The 20070-nt window shown below is 38.3% G+C and overlaps 1 protein-coding gene across 1 annotated transcript in view; it reads right to left on the bottom strand.

The window, feature by feature from the left end:
- The window catches only part of LOC135478149 (integrin alpha-8-like), a 109243-nt gene that overhangs the window by 38409 nt on the left and 50764 nt on the right, over positions 1–20070 (bottom strand). The window contains exons 5-7 of the mRNA XM_064758421.1: positions 16131–16192; positions 10970–11018; positions 5959–6048 (exon numbers count right to left, since the gene is read on the bottom strand). Coding sequence (XP_064614491.1) covers positions 5959–6048; positions 10970–11018; positions 16131–16192 — 201 coding nt within the window. The remainder of the gene's footprint in view (positions 1–5958; positions 6049–10969; positions 11019–16130; positions 16193–20070) is intronic.

A 20070-nucleotide genomic window follows, 5' to 3' on the forward strand; every position in this document is an offset into this window, starting at 1 on the left:
CAATACAGAAGTCTTTCAAACATTTCTACTACAAAATCAATCCACTTAAAAAGTCATCCACACTTTACAAAACCAATACACCACAGAAGGCATGCACAATTTCCTATTACAAAATCAATTCACTACACAGGTTATCCACTCTTTCCTATTACAAAATCCACCCAATATAAAAGTCATACACACTTCCCTATTACAAAACCCACCCAATATAAAAGTCATACCCACTTCCCTATTACAAAACCCATCCAATACAGAAGTCGTCCACTTTTTCCTTTTACAAAACCCACTCAATATAAAAGTCATACACACCTCCCTATTGCAAAACCAATCCACTACAGAAGGTGTCCACACTTCCCTGTTACACTCCTGCAGCAGTTATATAAATTTTCAAGTCACCATTTTAAACCAGAAATACATCAGAATTGTTTGATTTTGATACTGAAAAAGTTTGTTGAATAAGATTAACATATACGGTTATTTTCTCAACGTGTTAAGTATAAATGACCTTTGCTAATACAGATGAAAAAAAATTCTAACCTTAAGCTTAGTATAAAAACCTTTCATTTCTCAAAGGAACAAGGGACTCCCAACACTCAGGCTTATGTCGATAGTATTTACAAGGTTTGGTACCCAAACCAGAGTTAATAACAATAAATCTTGAGTATGTCCATAATAACTGGTTTGGTTTGTTTTGTCTGGAATTGTCCTAGACATGCGAGACAGGCTTTATGGAGCTATTAATTCAAGGTGACAACAATACACTTATATTGTCTCTAGTTAGGATAAGTCATTCTAATCGTGATCAGAATGTCTTGTATGTGTGCACAAGCTTTTAGCCTAACTGAAAATCAGAGCATGATTCCACTAAAAAAAAAAAAAACTTGTTTTGGCTAAAATTTAAATTTCATCAAAGATTCCTAGAGTTATTTTTTCAAGTTTTAGGATGATTTGGCCCTCAGGTATGAGAAGAATACGAGTGAACTCGAAAGATTTCGAGTACATGTGTTTATATTGTACATGACCATAGGATCCTATATGCCTAGGCTGTTCGGAATGCCGACCATAACATATACCGGTAGTTGTCATGCTATATGGGTATGAAGTCCTTGGGGGAATAGACTGATATATATTGTGGAGCGGATAGAAAGAAAAAATAGTTAATAAATATTAAATCTTAAGATAAACACATAACACATACAGTGTAACATAGCTTACCATTCTGTATTAATTATTAGTGCAACTGGAACTGCCTGCACAAAGATCAAATTCAACGTCCGAAAATTCTGAATCTAAAGTCTGGCTAGCGATGTCAGTGTCATAAATCGGAATGTCCACTTTGTCCTCTATGGGTTCAAAATTGGATACGGCAATATACTTGCTCCTGTGTAGCTAGAGTCCATCTTGAAAATGGCATCATTTTGATGCAAATTCCCAGGTTATACAGGCCAGCTATAGACTTGGGTTGGCCATCTATGACGTCGCTGAGCGGTAGCGGGGACAGCCAGCTAGGGCAAAAGATCTATTGTTTTGGTGGATTTAAAGGCCTGATTAAATTTCTCAGAAGCCCGGCTGGTAATATACTGTTTAAACAGGTTATAATCTTTATAATTAGCGTCAGGAGTTAATCTGGACACTAATCCTTTCAGACAATTTTAACGTCTTGGACCAAACATGCTTAGCATTATGATGACGGCGGTCAAAGTTTTCTTTGCAGAATCATCCCCTGACTTTGACACTTCAGTGTAACAGTCCATAAGGTAAGAAACAGCAGCCAAGAATCCAAGAGTTAAGCCTTGATCAAGCCAAACCATTTAGGCCTCTCCCCTTTGATCTGAACTTTCCACAAGTCTCTGGGTGGGGGGAAATAGAGATAGGGCTTGTCATAAACAACAGCACTTCAAGGGAGAGTTCTGTCTCCTAAACAGTAACACTATCAGGTGCAGATCTGCAATGTGGCGAAACCTGACCTAATTAATTGTCAGCCTGCTGAGAGGCTTCTGTTTACACTTAAAAACCCTGGGGGAATGCCAGAAGATACACCCCAAGGGGTCACCATTTTATATGTGCATGGGGCACCACCCAAGCCATAACCCACCAATCAAACAGCATTTTTCTAATTGGCACCCCAATAAAACACATATAAATCTGTAAGCCAATCCAACTGTTCGACACAAGAGTCTGGTACTGTTACAAGGCTTCCCATTGGTCTTGCACCAAACCTGCTGAGTAACACCAAGGTGTCATGTCTGCATCTAGCAACTCCAAGAGCTTTATCATAATGGACCCAACAGGCTTCTGCCAAAATGATAACCCATTCAGTGCCAGACAAATTAATTCTGCAGGCTACCAGACCAAAGGTCATATATGATCTCACAACTCCACATCTGAGATAAACTTTCTCATAGCTTTCCACCTCCATTGTCTGGCTCCTGCCTTCAACAGATAAGATTCCAATAAACCCTGCTGAATGCCTGTGGAGAGCAGAGGGAGGGGGATGGGGGTCAGGCCAATGCAATGCTGCTCTAACCTTATGTAAATACCATCACACCTGGCAGGTACATTCACTGAGCCAAATCGGAAGGTGGCCTACTTTTTAATCCTGTAAGGTGGTGCTAGTGTGAAGTAGGAGCACAAGCCATTGTAACGTCAAGAAAGACTGTGGAACAACGTGACAATGTATCAATTTGTACAGTAGCGTCGTTCTGCCTATTGTGAGGTCATCATGATGAGCTGGGAAACGAATATTGGAAGTCATTAAAATGGCGCCCAGTTCCCAATGCCGAGCAGTTGACAGGTCCCCATATACTGCCTTACAGTACAAGTCAGCTTAGAGAAAGTTTCTGAAGTCTGTAATAGTGTACCAATACATACATGTACACACACACACACACACCCACACACATATATATATTATAGTGGAATAAAATAACAAGTGAGCATTTCGCAATTCTACATCTTTGCATTTTGACTGCAGCTGCAATGCTGCGACCATGGGAAGGGCCTGGGGTATACAATGAAGTGGATCCTCTTTTATTATTTGTATGATTTATTCATTTATTTGATTGGTGTTTTACGCCGTACTCAAGGTTATTTCACTTATACGATGGAAGCCAGCATTATGGCAGAGCCCAGAGGAAAACCCGACGACCAGCCACAGGTTTCTGGCAGACCTTCCCACGTATGGCCAGAGAGGAAGTCAGCATGGGCTGGACTTGAACTCGCATCGACAGCATTGGTCATTGCTCCCCAACCGCCTGGATCATTGCACTGTAACCTCCTGGGTCACTGCATCGCAATAGCATACTAACCCCCTTGGCCACTATTATTTATATAAAGGTGAAACGCCAGGATTTCCTTCATTGATAAAAGTGATGTCTAACTCGCTCAGTAAGATATCATTTTTGTTATTACACACCCAGATGCCATGACGACAAAAAAAACCCTCCCAAAAAAAACACTTTGGTTTAGGACTTTCCAATCCTAGCTCAGCCGAATGATGTTCTAATGTAAGTTCAGTCAACTTTAATATTCTTACATCACGCAACAAGACACGATATCATACAAGACGTCACGCTATGTACACAAGTCTGCGTATAAGGCCTACAGCTAAAAACATTGCTTAAACTTGTTCAAAATACACAAAATCACGATATTGTCAAAATATAAATAATAACGTTTCGAGGGTTATCATTTTCACCTTTTCCAAAAATATTTATGCTATTCAACCTTCACTGTGCAATTCTGTCCATATTCTCTACATGCATGCTGTTGTGTCCCGCAGAAATAGTCACTGAGACAACATATTTCCCAACAAAGACCTGATCAATCCCGATCGACAGTATCTTCAATATTTTATGGAACAAAAGTTTGGATTTTTAGAATTGGTGAGTTGTTTAACCTAATCTTAAGCATCCAAAATTGCTGGATGAGAGTTAGCTCTCATACTAGGAAGAGTTGGACTGATAGATATAGGTACAGACAGACAAACAAACACACTAGATAATGACGTTTAATTGGCACGTAAAAGTACACTCTCAGCAGTTTTCCCGATGAGAAATTACTGTGAATCTTCAGCCTTTTCAACCTCTAACACACTTTTTACAGTGGAATTTATGCATACAATTATTATTAAACTCAAACCAAAAATGATTTATTTGCGTCACTTAAGATGCAAGCTTCATAAAACTGTAGTGATTATTTTTCTACACCCCATTCCTAAACATACTCTCAGGATATTTAAAATATTTGTCACAGTGGTGACTGAAAAGGCCTATACTAACATACATGTAGTAGTCAGTCGACCTTCACAACTGGATAAGAAAATCTGCCAAATACCAACATGAGAGTTCATATCATCATCCAATACGGGATTTCCCAGAAAACTGAATTCCGCAAACTTATATTTCTTGACCTGATCATTCACTCCAAAACTCCCATGCTTTCTAGTCCCACGAAATCTAGTCTTTCATAGCAAGTTTGTGTATCTTGCAAGACTGTTTGCCAACATTTTCACTGAAGTGTGGCAGAAGTTTCAACAGGTACTGCCTAGATCTTGTTGCATGGAGATTGACATGTGGCAGAGGTGTCAACACACACCAGCTAGGCGAGGACAGACCCAGTGTGGAGATCGACTGGCCCAGGATTCACCTCTATGTCCCCCTGGAGGATACACATCATAGTAGAAGAGACACCAATTTTACCACCACCAACAACAACACCGGAATCTTTATATACTGATACCTACAGTACAGTTCAGCTTAAAACTCAATTCAGCGTGATCATTAACGTAATATTTCTCCGCTGATAACACATTATTCCTCTGCTGGTTAACACGTTTTTCATTCACATTGGTACTTTGCCGGAGGTGTGAAGTCGGCCAAATCACCTGAGGCTTCACACACAAGTTCTGCAGCGTGTAAAACCTACTATGAGAAACTGGCAGAAAATGTAGACTTTCTCTCCTTTATTTGATGTTGTTCAGCATCAAATTCAAGGAAACATATGGTGTTAATGCATGAGAACAGAAGAATCTGATTTTGTCGCATTTAAGTGATGACTTCAATACTGGCCTACATACAATTTGCCTTGATTTTTAGATCACTAATTTCTATTCTAATTCAAGTACTGGCTCCCCCAAAAACTTAAGAATTACACGTAGTAGTACAACAACAACTTCTGAACATCAATGAAATAGTTTAATAATTCTGAATGAAGGACACATCCATAAGGTTTATAAATTATGATTAAAATACACATGATTGTCCTAATACAAACTCAGTAATGTAAAGAAGTTCTTCAAATACAGTGTTGACACAAAAACAAAACAATACATCACAAAAAGGGAGATAACTCTTTTTAAAGGATGAGACATGTTTTCAATAGGTTTCTTAGCGCAGTTTCACACAGATATCATACGTGTACCATAATTGCACATATAGGACAATGGTGCAGTAATTGTGATGTACAAAATATTGTACAACAAATATACGATAGAAAAATGTCGAACGCGGCTTTGTGTAACTGGGCCCTGCTCTGGTGTTTGTGACAAAAAGGGAACAAATTTTATGACTTTGACTGAAGTTTGTTCTGTAGGTATAGTGGCAATGGCAAAAGTTTATGGACACATGGACTGACAGGCAAAGCCATAACATATATAATAACCCACAATACCTCTGTAAAAAAAAAGTTATAAACTGGACAAAGAAAGAGCAAAAAAGAGTCATAAACATTATATGCCAAAATAATAACTTTTCAATTTGTTCAAAAATGTCATATACCATGAAGAAATACATTATAAGAAATGCTATATACCAAATGTCCTATTTATAAATGTTGCATGCCAAAACATATGGTCACCAAACTGACATAGATGTACATATACTCTGTCTGACACCATAGTGTCCTGCTCGTCACAGAGGCCTGAAAAGAGTCCATATACATACCAATCGTTATACTCACCCATGTAGCTGTCATCTTCGGAAGCTGGCCCCTCCCCGGTGGATTTCACCTTCTTATCCCCTGGGTCAGTCTTGTATAGGTACATCTGACCTGAGAACCAGAGATAAGACAGGTACATGTAACTTACATGTAATTCAACAAGTAATAGGGGTCGACGTAAAGCCATTTTTCAGGGTCGATTGCTCAAAAATAATTGTTCTGGCTCCAAGAAGACCTGGTGTCTCCATTTCAATTACAGGGAGATTCAACTTGGGATTAAATTAAAATTAAATTAAAATGGTCGCATGTGATAAAACCTAACATGTCAAACCCTACACAATATATAATGTACATGTATATCCAATGCACACCTGTAAATCGTCAAATAATGAAATCTGATTTATTTATTTCATTGGTGTTTTAAATAACGAAATGTTATCATGCATACTCTAACGAGGTGTACTGGAGGTATACCAGAATTGTATCTGAAGTGTACCACTGAGGAGTACCATATCTGACGTTGAGGTGTATCTGAGGTGTACCTGAGGTTTATATGTGAGGTGTTCTTAAAGTGTATCTGAGATACTGGAACTGACAAGTATGTAAATTAACAAAAAAGAATTTGGAAAAATAAGTTTGTATTTCATAGAGCGCTAATGCCAATTTTATAATTTCATTTCGGATTCTAAAGTCATAGACAAAAACTTTTAACATTCTCAAAGTTAAACGACATGTAGTTACAGATTTGTTTGAAGACAAGGTGATCTTAAGCCACCCTGTAAGGCAATATTGAGGCAGATGGATCAATCTGAATTAAGCATAATGTATCAACTGAAAAAAAGCTAAACTTTGGTTCAAATACATTAACATACATTTAATGCTAATATTATCAGGTCTTCCTTGCTATTTAATTTTTATTCTGTCACTTTTACCTTTCTTTTTTCTCAAATTCTTATTTGCTCTCTTGGTGGTTTATGTCGTGCTCAAGAATATTTCGTGTATACAACAGTGGCCATCATTATGGTGGGAGGAAACCAGGCTCAAACCCACGACCATCCGCAGGTTGCCGACAAACCTAGTTTTCAGCTTATACCCAAGTGTAAAGACTCATTTTTGCACAGCTTGGTTCAACAACCAAACTCTCCTGTTGCCAGTGGCAGGGGTAATGTGTCATAATAAACAGCCCTGATGGGAGAGTCTGCTGGAGCCTTCGTACACCAGGAATCAAATATCCTAACCTCCAGGGAAAGAATTCCTCCAATGCCACACAACTTTGCACCTGGCCTGGCAATGTACTGGACTTTGCCTTTTTCTTCGCATATATGCTTGGCAGCTATGAACAGCAACATCCACTATAGAGTGGCACGAAGTGTTTTTGAGCAAATGTCTTTTCAGACTTTTGTGATTATCCTGAACAACTCTGGCACGAAATGTCAAATTACCATCCAAATTATGCTCCCTAAAACTTCTTAATTTGGAATCAACTAAAGTTGGATTTTTGGAGTGTCAATCACCAATTAACAGTCCTTGTATTTACTGCACTTCACCTACAGCTTGGAATCAAAGCAATTAACAGTCCTCGTATTTACTGCACTTCACCTACAGCTTGGAATCAAAGCAATTAACTGTCCTCATATTTACTGCACTTCACCGACAGCTTGGAATCAAAGCAATTAACTGTCCTCATATTTACTGCACTTCAACGACAGCTTGGAATCAAAGCAATTAACAGTCCTCGTAGTTACTGCACTTCACCTACAGCTTGGAATCAAAGCAATTAACAGTCCTCATATTTACTGCACTTCACCTACACCTTGGAATCAAAGCAATTAACGGTCCTCATATTTACTGCACTTCACCTACAGCTTGGAATCAAAGCAATTAACAGTCCTCGTATTTACTGCACTTCACCTACAGCTTGGAATCAAAGCAATTAACAGTCCTCACATTTACTGCACTTCACCTACAGCTTGGAATCAAAGCAATTAACAGTCCTCGTATTTACTGCACTTCACCTACAGCTTGGAATCAAAGCAATTAACAGTCCTCGTATTTACTGCACTTCACCTACAGCTTGGAATCAAAGCAATTAACAGTCCTCGTATTTACTGCACTTCACCTACAGCTTGGAATCAAAGCAATTAACAATCCTCGTATTTACTGCACTTCACCTACACCTTGGAATAAAAGCAATTAACAGTCCTCATATTTACTGCACTTCACCTACAGCTTGGAATCAAAGCAATTAACTGTCCTCATATTTACTGCACTTCACCTACACCTTGGAATCAAAGCAATTAACAGTCCTTGTATTTACTGCACTTCACCTACAGCTTGGAATCAAAGCAATTAACAGTCCTCGTATTTACTGCACTTCACCTACACCTTGGAATCAAAGCAATTAACAGTCCTCGTATTTACTGCACTTCACCTACAGCTTGGAATCAAAGCAATTAACAGTCCTCGTAGTTACTGCACTTCACCTACACCTTGGAATCAAAGCAATTAACAGTCCTCACATTTACTGCACTTCACCTACAGCTTGGAATCAAAGTTGGATTTTTGGATCTCAATCACCAATTAACAGTCCTCATATTTACTGCACTTCACCTACAGCTTGGAATCAAAGCAATTAACAGTCCTCGTATTTACTGCACTTCACCTACAGCTTGGAATCAAAGCAATTAACAGTCCTCATATTTACTGCACTTCACCTACAGCTTGGAATCAAAGCAATTAACAGTCCTCGTAGTTACTGCACTTCACCTACACCTTGGAATCAAAGCAATTAACGGTCCTCATATTTACTGCACTTCACCTACAGCTTGGAATCAAAGTTGGATTTTTGGATCTCAATCACCAATTAACAGTCCTTGTATTTACTGCACTTCACCTACAGCTTGGAATCAAAGCAATTAACAGTCCTCGTATTTACTGCACTTCACCTACAGCTTGGAATCAAAGCAATTAACAGTCCTCGTAGTTACTGCACTTCACCTACACCTTGGAATCAAAGCAATTAACAGTCCTCGTAGTTACTGCACTTCACCTACAGCTTGGAATCAAAGCAATTAACGGTCCTCGTAGTTACTGCACTTCACCTACAGCTTGGAATCAAAGCAATTAACGGTCCTCGTAGTTACTGCACTTCACCTACAGCTTGGAATCAAAGCAATTAACAGTCCTCGTAGTTACTGCACTTCACCTACACCTTGGAATCAAAGCAATTAACAGTCCTCGTAGTTACTGCACTTCACCTACAGCTTGGAATCAAAGCAATTAACAGTCCTCGTAGTTACTGCACTTCACCTACACCTTGGAATCAAAGCAATTAACAGTCCTCGTAGTTACTGCACTTCACCTACACCTTGGAATCAAAGCAATTAACAGTCCTCACATTTACTGCACTTCACCTACAGCTTGGAATCAAAGTTGGATTTTTGGATCTCAATCACCAATTAACAGTCCTCGTATTTACTGCACTTCACCTACAGCTTGGAATCAAAGCAATTAACAGTCCTCGTATTTACTGCACTTCACCGACAGCTTGGAATCAAAGCAATTAACAGTCCTCATATTTACTGCACTTCACCTACAGCTTGGAATCAAAGTTGGATTTTTGGATCTCAATGACCAATTAACAGGTCTTGTATTTACTGCACTTCTGTCTGTTAGAAAATTTAATCTAATTTATAATAATAAAAATAAAAAAAAAATAAATTTGATTGCTCTTTATCTAAATTAATGTGAAACATGTTATTTAGTCAGGTAGGAAATGTATGTGTAGCACTGTATATTTACAGAAAGTATAAGTAAACAACAACCATCATGTGATATTGCAAATGAGCAAGGACTGTAACAGTTTGTTTCCTATGTTTGTCTGTTTGTTTGTTTTTTTTTTCCAAAGCCTGGGAATAAAACTGTTTGAACTGTCAAACTGAAATTCAGATTATGGCATTGCTTGTTTTTCATATACTTTATCTCCTGTGCTCCTAAATTTACTTATAGTCATGCTCTCCTACACAGGGGTTGTGTGTCTGGTGTTTTACACCCCTTCTGAGGAGAATTCTCCAGTTATTCCACCTCTCCCCTCCCCATAGACATATTCAAGCAGCCATATGTCAATAGCCAGGCTCTGTCAGTACCCCTATCAAACCTGTGCTAACACCAGGCTGGTCATTTCACAGTCCAGTTCCTGTTGTTCTAACAGTAACCTATCCCAGAAAACATGTCTGTCAGCACACACAGGCTTTATGGGAGCAGTTTAGAGATAGCTGCACAAACAAGACTTTACCACCCCCCAGCTGCTGCGCCTACCCCTCTCCCACCATCCCAAACTCCCTACTCCTATACCAGTTAATAGTTGGCCTGGTGGTCAGTTAAGGAGATATATGAACTAGAACTGATCAGCTCATCTGATAAGCTTTCAAACATTATGCAGTGGACCAATCATGTACATAAAATAAGAAGTGACCTCTGATTGGTCAAGTCTAACGGTAAACTGAATATGTAAATTTCAACAAGTTGGTGCTGCTCAAAGATCATGATTGGCACACATGTACGGTGCTATTCTCATGGCTTCTTTCTGAATAAAACTTGTGTTTGAACTCTTTCCTTCATTTCTCAGTGATTTATCAGTGTCATTAAAAAAGCTGGAGAGCGACACTGCCACCATGTAAACAAATGTTTACAATTCATCCAATTAATAACAAATCTAACTGGGGCTTTTGTCTCATTTTAATGTGTAAAAGAACATACAAATGATCAAATAAGCACCTGTAGAAAGACCATTGAAATCTATAAGAGCAAATATCTTAAATTATTTTTTGTATTTTTTTTTTTTCACCGCATCAAATGCAGTCAAATGTTTTCAATGCAAAATGAGCTTTATGGACCATATTAAAAATAATGCATGAATAAAAAAAATTCATCATCATACATTGAAACAATACAAAAAAACATCTAACACAACTCTATGGCTTGTTTTAGAATGTAGTTTAATACATATCTTTCGATTGGTTGATTGGCTTACCTTGCCAGTACCAACTTCCAACAGCACCAATGAGCAGCTTTGTACCATCCTGAAACGAACCAAGAACTCATAAGGTAAACAGAAACAAATTTTTGCAAGAATCAAGGGAAATAGAGCAATTCATTACACAGACAGTAGAGAATGAGATAACAGTCTATCTTCAGACACGAGAAATTTACTTTTAATGAACTAATCAAGAGAAATACAATATTTCCAATCATCCATGCCTTAAAATTTCATTTGTTGGCACACAAGAGAGATTGAGACAAACATTTAATTCCTGCATCCAAGACTAATATTTTGCTTAGCAATGTAAACACATTGTAGTTTTATGATCATTGCTAAAATATTAATTTAAATGAACAGTATCTACCTGATTGTCGATTTGTGGTGTATTCATTGACCAATATTTTTCACTTTTATCATAACGGTCAGCTTAATGGTTGGAGGAAACTTAATAGCCATAGTTAGGAGGAAACTGCATGGCCATAGCTAGAAGGAGACTAGCCAACAATGAGGAAACTGGTCATAGCTTGGAGAAAACTGGTCACAGCTTGGAGAAAACTATCAACAGCATGGAGGAAACTACATGTAACCACAGCATGTAGACAGCATGGCGACTTGGAGGAAACCAGCCACAGCTTGGTGGAAAATAGATAAAGCTAAAAGGAAACTGGTCATTGCTTGAAGAAAACTAGCCAAAGCACGGAGGAAACTACATGTAACCACAGCATGTAGACAGCATGGCGACTTGGAGGAAACCAGTCACAGCTTGGTGGAAAATAGATAAAGCTAAGAGGAAAATGGTCATAGCTTGGAGAAAGCTAGCCAAAGCATAAAGGAAGCTAGCCATGGCTTGGAGGAAACAGGAAACAGCATGGAGGAAACTACATGTAACAACAGCTTGTAGACAGCATGGAGACATGGAGGAAACCAGCCACAACTTGGTGGAAAATAGATAAAGACAAGAGGAAACTGGTCATAGCTTAGAGAAAACTAGCCAGAACTACATGTAACCACAACTTGTAGACAGCATGGAGGAAACTAGCTAGCTAGATATAGCTACACTGTAAAAGGAAACTAGCCAAGACTTGGAGAAAACTACAGAAGACTTTGGGGAAACTAGACAAGACTTTGAGGAAACTCGCAACAGCTAGGTAATGAGGAAACTTATAGCCATAGCTAGGATGAACGTAGAAACTGATGAGGAAACATGCCAAAACTAAGAGGAAACTACCCAAAACTAAGAGGAAACTACCCAAAACTAGAAGGGAACTAGTCACCAAGTAGAAATGAATCTTCTCTGGACCATAACAAATCTGCTGATGTAAAGCTACAACATTATCATTTGTTCAAAAGCTGCAAAGATTAATATTACTCTGGTCACTGACATGATGCAAGAAAAATACATGTCTATACAAGACATCAGGTTGCAATGATCTTACCCAGGATATCAATTGAATGGTAATCCCACATGCATTATCTGCTACTTAAAAGTATTTATTTATTTATTTGATCGGTGTTTTACGCCGTACTCAAGAATATTTCACTTATACGACAGCGGCCAGCAGAATGGTGGGTGGAAACCAGGCAGAGCCCAGGGGAAACCCACGACCATCCGCAGGTTGATGAAGACCTTCCCACGTACGGCCGGAGAGGATGCCAGCCTGAGCTGGACTTGAACTCACAGCGACCGCATTGGTGAGAGACTCCGGGGTCATTGCGCTGCGCTAGCGCACTAACCAACTGCTACTTCAGTAAATCTGAGCGTCTATTAACAGTATTATACATGGAGACTTCACAATATGTAGATGCATGCTTATAAAACCCCATGAATTGGTCTAAATCGTATTCTTACTACTGGAAAAACCAGTAAACTTTGTACATTTACCTTTTTCCACCTACATCAGCAATATTCTGATGGCTGCTAAAAGATTGTTCAAACCAGTATGTATTTAAAACCCATCCCAGCTCCTAAGGTTGTAAGAACATTTTTTTTTTGTCTCCCTACTTAACACTGTGCAAAAATATATAAACATAAATACCATTTTTGTTTTTTGTATATGTATATATTTTAAATTTATTTTGATCTGGCAGCAAAGTGTTTCACACACACACAGGCCTAATGTTTTAAACTTCAAAGGGCCATCATGCACCCAGTAAACCACCCAGCAAGCCAATAGTATTGTTCAGAAGAAAAAAAACACAGGCACATAAAGAACACTTGTTGAGTTACAAATGTCAAACCTAATTGGTATTAGCCATACTCTTGCTAGAGTTGCTTTTCTTGAATAGTTGAAAGATTCCTGACTTTGGGAACAAATGTCAACACTTGCACTGAGAAGTCAATTCAACTTGCCACCACCCTTGTTTATTTACATCTTTTTTTCCTTTCCAGGGGGTTTTATTTCAGGTTCTCTCCCAACGATTTCACTGTGAGTCACAATATGGTGGTCTTATTATGCTCAGTGTATATTTGCTATAACTATGCAATTGGCACCTCCCTGTGGGAGTAACATTACCCAAGACGTGTGTCACTGCTTATATTACCTCCATTAACTTCTGCTGGAGAGTGCTAACAAGGGGGGAAACTCCCTGAGGTGGTAAACTGGGTGGTGCAATGCCAAAGCTAGAATTACATTCCCACAGTCGTTTTCCAAACATGAAATTCAACACATTTATAAATTATCCATCACCTTTATTACCCAAATAAGGGTGTAATGTCTGCATGTTTAATATCATTCAGAGTTACTTTCATTCATTGCCGAATGAATAAGAAGTATGTGCGTGTAAAAATTCTCCCATGACCACCTCACTCATTTTGCTTAGAGAATTGTTAATTTTTAGAAAGGTGTTTTGAGTTTTGTTGTGAATGTAGGATGATATCCTACAGGAAATATGTGAGTTTACAAAGAGTAATATTTTTATATTTCCCTCTAAAACCGAAATTTATTTATTTTTATTTTTTGGAGGTGGGTAGCTAGAGGGGTGTGTGTGTGTAATTGTGGGTCATTTATGGCATCGTGTGACATTCACGCTGACAGCATTACATGTTATAAAACTAAGAAAAGTGTTCTGCCACCAAAACAGTCCTCCTCTCAGGCTGGCAATTTGAAAATAAAAGACAACAAAGTTTTATTCAATCGAGCTTATTTCCATATGCATAACCAAAAAAATGCGTACTCTTTACACTGCATGCGTCATTCTCTACCTTTTGCTTTACATCACTGCCACCAACAGACAAGATTGACCTTTGGAGTCTGTAAGACAAGTGTAGGCTTGTTTAGGCTTTGTCTCATCTTTGTTATCACTGGTGGAACTATTTAATCGGCTTTGATCAATAAAATTGTTTCAGGTTTTGGTTACAATCACGTTGTACATGAGATAAAGAGAATGCTCTAGATAAAGAAGATGCGTGTGCATAAAGTATTATCAGAGAAAAAGGTTGAGACGGATTGTTTGTGTTTTCTGACATGACTGCCTACCTCATCACTGTGACCCCAGTGATCTCGACGTTGTTTAAGACTTCTGTGCAAATTTGCTCTTGCTGGCAGTGATGTAAAGTGAAAAGTAGAGAGCAACGCATAAGCTGTCAGCAGTATGCCAAAAATGCAGCAGCTTTCGCTGCCGTAACACGATCACTCTTTTGTCTTAAAGTCCTACGAGCAAGAGGTACGAGTGAAGTGACACAGTGTTTCAAGGTTCTCTGACATATGGCATAATCTCGTAAGAATTCCAGATTAAATGTTCATGAAGAATTACCAAACGAACAAGAATCAAAATGGCAGTGGCCGTTTAGGTATGTTTCCACCCCTCTTTGAAATTATATTAAAGGTTATGTTATCAGTTGTCTTTACCTTTAAGAGAAGCACAAACCACCATGAAAAAGAAAACAGAAATATACTCACTAACAGACAGTTATTAAAGAGGACTTTGTAAATATTACAAAGTCAGTTTGGTACAAGATAATCAGTTTGACAGGCTTGAACTCAATACAGTTCTCATGGCATGCCAGAACTTTATCTTGGAAACAAACCAATCTCTTAACAAAATGGCTAACATCAAAATAATTAACCAGTAGAGAAACACATGACTAAGCATAAAACACTGATTACTGCTATTCGCTAAACCTAATTTTCTTTGCAGTACCAAAGCAACTGTCAGGCTATATAGTGGCACTTTGCATAACAAACGTTATTTGTCACTATGTTTTTAATGTTGAATGTTTGTATTTCATAATGATCCCTGAGTAGAGACACTAAGCTTAGTCAGCAATGTTTGTCGGGGCAGTTCTGAACCCCCCCCCCCCCCTCCCAAAAAAAAACTCTTTTAAAAAAATAAAAATCTTGGTGTAACTTTCAACAAGTGGTCTGTATTTTCAATGGCGATGGTGAAAAAAGTAAAGACGGTCAATAAACAGACTACACAGGTGTGGCTAGTGGATATCAGCTTCTTGAATGAGGGCTAGCACAGAGAATGTGAGGCCAATTTGAAAGTCAAGGAGTTGGCAACGACCTTGACCTCCAGCTTGTGTATAGCCAAGGTCATCAATGTAGACCACCCAGCATTATTTTCTGTGACACATATACTACAGGCAGTCTGGTTTCCTCCCATCACAATGCTGGCTATCACTGTATAAGTGGCATTAAACTATATAATTATAATTTTAATTATAAGTTCATTAAACACCAAGCAAATAAATAAATATTCTACAGACAGTGTTATATAATTCAGTTTCAAGCAATGTAGGCAATTTAAGGTCTGGAAACATTTCATTCAATTTTGAACTCTTACTCTTAAGAATCACCCATCTCGAGATTAGGCCAACTAAAGCCTCCCACTTATAAAGGTTGAAAACTGAAAAGTTTTATTCGGTTCAGTTTAAGAGACACTGTTCTTTACTGCACGTAAATACGTATCCATCCTCCAGATACTGCATTTGGTCTAAAATTTCGTCGATGGATAAGCTACGTAATTTTGTTCAGTTCTGAAAATTCTATTGCTCTTAGAAAGATAATTCCTAGAAATCTTAACTAATCCTATTTAATTCACAGGATTAACAAAATTCCCGAACGACTCTCACTCCATCCACCTATCCCCTCACCATTCGGGTAAATTCAGAGAGAAAGAGACATGCACATGTGTATACATGCAGACTTACAGCTGTGAGGGCAGCGCTAAATCCTGCTGAGCAGTAGCCCTGTCGGTGATAGCCCCAAGCCGCTGAAACAAATCCAGGAAAAACAGCCAGCCCTTAATACTAAATCTGGATTGGTTCTTGTTTGGCACACTTTTCATAAGAACAAGAACACATGCACTCAAAGATATCATCACATTTGTTTTATTTCATACATGTGTAATATTTCATGTCCTAACACAGCAAGACAATTAAAGCATTTAAGATTCTCTTGATAGCTCCAGAGCAGTGGATTTGGTCGTACTGCCAAGAGGGTTTTGGAACTTTCTAACTGGCAGACAAATATCAAGCTTTGAACACTGCCATAATAATTAACCATGCAAAGGACTCATGCCAAGATAATTTATGTTCCATTTATGCAAATGATATGCATACAAAACATATCACCACGCAAGCACAAGATGCAAAATGCTGCATGCAATCTTTGAATACCAAACTTCATGCTGGATATGACATTTCAAACTGATGCAACATTTGCAAAATGCATTTAAAACATTCATGGAAAGTTTTTTAATTAGCGATAAAACTCTTTTTGCTTGCATTTTGAATCATTCATCAAGTTGCTGAAGTCTGAAATAGTGAACAGCACAAGTCTGAAATAGTGAACAGCACAAGTCTGAAATAGTGAACAGCAAAAGTCTGAAATAGTGAACAACACAAGTCTGAAATAGTGAACAGCACAAGTCTGAAATAGTGAACAGCACAGCTTTAAGTATTACTACATCTCATGATGTTTGGAGCTAGACTTATTACACTTATAATGCTCCTCATCGCCAAATAGATCCTTCCATCTCCATCCTAGATGTCTGACCAATGTTTCACTCACATGTGGGTCAATAAACAACCCTTCCCCCCTCAAAACACCGCCCAACCTCCATCTGTTCCACTCACCACCCAGGAGAAACAAAAACATATTGCCCTACATCTTTCTAACATTATTCCTTTCTATCATCAAAAACAAGCATTTTAGAAGTATACTTGTTGGGTCTGAACTAAACCAAACTGATTTTATAGGCTGAATTTTTCAGGTTGTTGTGACCTTCAAACAACAAAAATGAGCGATATATCCTGAGCAACACTACATAACATCTGTTCATGCATGTAAACTTTCAAATTTTCTAATAAATACAAACATACGTCCAACCTAGATCCATTCTCCTAAGGACTGGATGTATTATTTTAAAAGACCTACCTTTTATTATAAGGGGCCCATTTCACAAAGTGCACATGCAATTAACTTCCATGTACAGTGACCAGCATTGTAGATGTTACTGGGCCATGATAGTTACGTGACGGTGACCAGTATTGTAGATGTTACTCCGCCATGATAGTTACGTGACGGTGACCAGTACTGTAGATGTTACTCCGCCATGATAGTTACGTGACAGGGTGACCACTGTTGTACATGTTAATCCGCCTTGATAGTTACATGATGGTGACCACTATTGTACATGTTACTCCGTCATGATAGTTACATGACGGTGACCAGTACTGTAGATGTTACTCCGCCATGATAGTTACGTGACGGTGACCAGTATTGCAGATGTTACTCTGCCATGATAGTTACGTGACGGTGACCAGTATTGTAGATGTTACTCTGCCATGATAGTTACGTGATGGTGACAAGTATTGTAGATGTTACTCCACCATGATAGTAATGTGACGGTGACCAGTATTGTAGATGTTACTCCGCCATGATAGTTACATGACGGTGACCAGTATTGTAGATGTTACTCCGCCATGATAGTTACGTGACAGGGTGACAAGTATTGTAGATGTTACTCTGCCATGATAGTTACGTGATGGTGACCAGTATTGTAGATGTTACTCCGCCATGATAGTTACGTGACGGTGACAAGTATTGTAGATGTTACTCCGCCATGATAGTTACGTGATGGTGACCAGTATTGTAGATGTTACTCCGCCATGATAGTTACGTGACGGTGACCAGTATTGTAGATGTTACTCTGCCATGATAGTTACGTGCAGTGACCAGTACTGTAGATGTTACTCCGCCGTGACAGTTAAATGAACATAGGGCTACCTGCGCTTTATGAAATGGGGCTCTGGTCCATATAACACTCTTTCCCACGTGTGGGGTGTTTCAATCAAACAACTAGGGGATGGGAAAAATGAATGAAAGTGTCTCAACATATAATTTTCAGCTACCTTTTAAATAAGCCTTACTTACTTTTTTTTTTTAGCTTTTTCTCCTTAATAGTTTTCATATTTAAATGGTAGAAGGGTGGTTTATAGTATCACATGTTACCGTGACGATAAAGGCGTGGTCTGAAGAGAAGGAAGTAACGGGTGTTTCCAAACCTCAGCTTTCATTCTCATTTCCTGCACACATTGCTCTTTACCTCGACTTGCAGTAATACAACACAATAACATGACTCCTGGCCTAAAGGGCTTGTTCTTCTTACTCCACATTGTCAAGGAAACTCCTTGTGAACAATTTTAGGTCACTTCCTGTACATACCTACATGTAACACATCACGCAAGAACCACAACCACTATACAGTTCTTGGCATATAAGCTAAAGGGCGTGAAAAAATTGCCTGGATTTTAGAGACTGGATTTGTCAGAATTCCAAATTCTGCAAAGTGTTTAAACCAAGAATGCAAAACTTTCTTTTTTTTTCAGTTTTTGTTTTGTCCACCTTTTTTTGTACCAATAGTATCTGCTTATCTTTCCCCACCTTTATCCCAATAAGTATTCATCTTTTTACCACTTCACATAGGAATTAACTGATTTGGTTTATTACACTGTTATTGGATTTTTTATTTTACAGTTTATACATTAACAAATTGCCATAAGATTTGATTTTACTGACTTGGTTGATAGCACGATGATTAGTTGTACTGAAGAAAAATTCACTGATATAATATGACATGGGTGTTGGAAACTAACAGTGAAGGAATTAAACCACCTGCCATTGGCAAATAACTGAAAATCATTTCTATGACCCACTGATTTTGTACCCTCCGAACGAGTTTATGTAATAATCAAAGACATGCATCTTCACTGAACAACAGAGTTTTGAGTCCTCACTCTTTAATCGCTAAAGGTGCAAAATGTCCTGCCGCACAACGTGACTTGTCAGACATATTAAGCAGCTATTTTTTGATCACATTTACTTCAACATGGTTGAACTTTCAGAACAGCTCATCTAAAATAGACGAACGATGGAGAAAGTTGAGGAGCTGAAGATTTGTGAACTCAAGAAGTTCCTCAAGGATAGTGATGTCATCAGTGCCTTTGGAGCACAGTGAAACAGGGGACCGCTAATATAAATCACTGTCAGCAAAAACTGCCTAACAGTTTAATAAATCTGAAAAAATGATACAAAAAGACGATTTTTAACTTTAGGATGAGTTGGAGTCCTTTCTTCCCTATTGTGGCCCACCCTTTAACCACCTAAACATTCGGTAACACAAGAATGCATATAAGGCACTCTGAGCCTACTACAGAAAACAGAAATTATCCACTCCTCAGAGAGACACACAAAGAACTGTTCTGGCTTATTTTCTTTTCTGGTGGAAGTCTGAGTCAGGATTCACAAGTTACTCCCATATCTTCAGCTGTTTATGTTTCTACCTTCATAGTGAAAAGACTGCCTGGGAGAGGACTCACTAAAATAACACCACGCATTATGGAACAACTTTGACCTAAGAATCGAAAGGTGTGTATGTATGTATATATACATATATATATATATATATATATATATATATATATATTTCCTGCACATATTCCTTGAAAACAACATGAAGTTTGAGTTATAAAAAGCAGTTGGAATATAAAAGGCTGTAGAAAGTTAAGAAGGCGTTTTATTATTTTTTTTCCTATGTATATTCTCCTAGGAGAATCTTTTTCCAGGGGATCTTTTTCTATTTAGTCA

This window comes from Liolophura sinensis, chromosome 11 (genome assembly GCF_032854445.1).
Source record: "Liolophura sinensis isolate JHLJ2023 chromosome 11, CUHK_Ljap_v2, whole genome shotgun sequence".
Classification (NCBI taxonomy): Eukaryota; Metazoa; Mollusca; class Polyplacophora; order Chitonida; family Chitonidae; genus Liolophura; species Liolophura sinensis.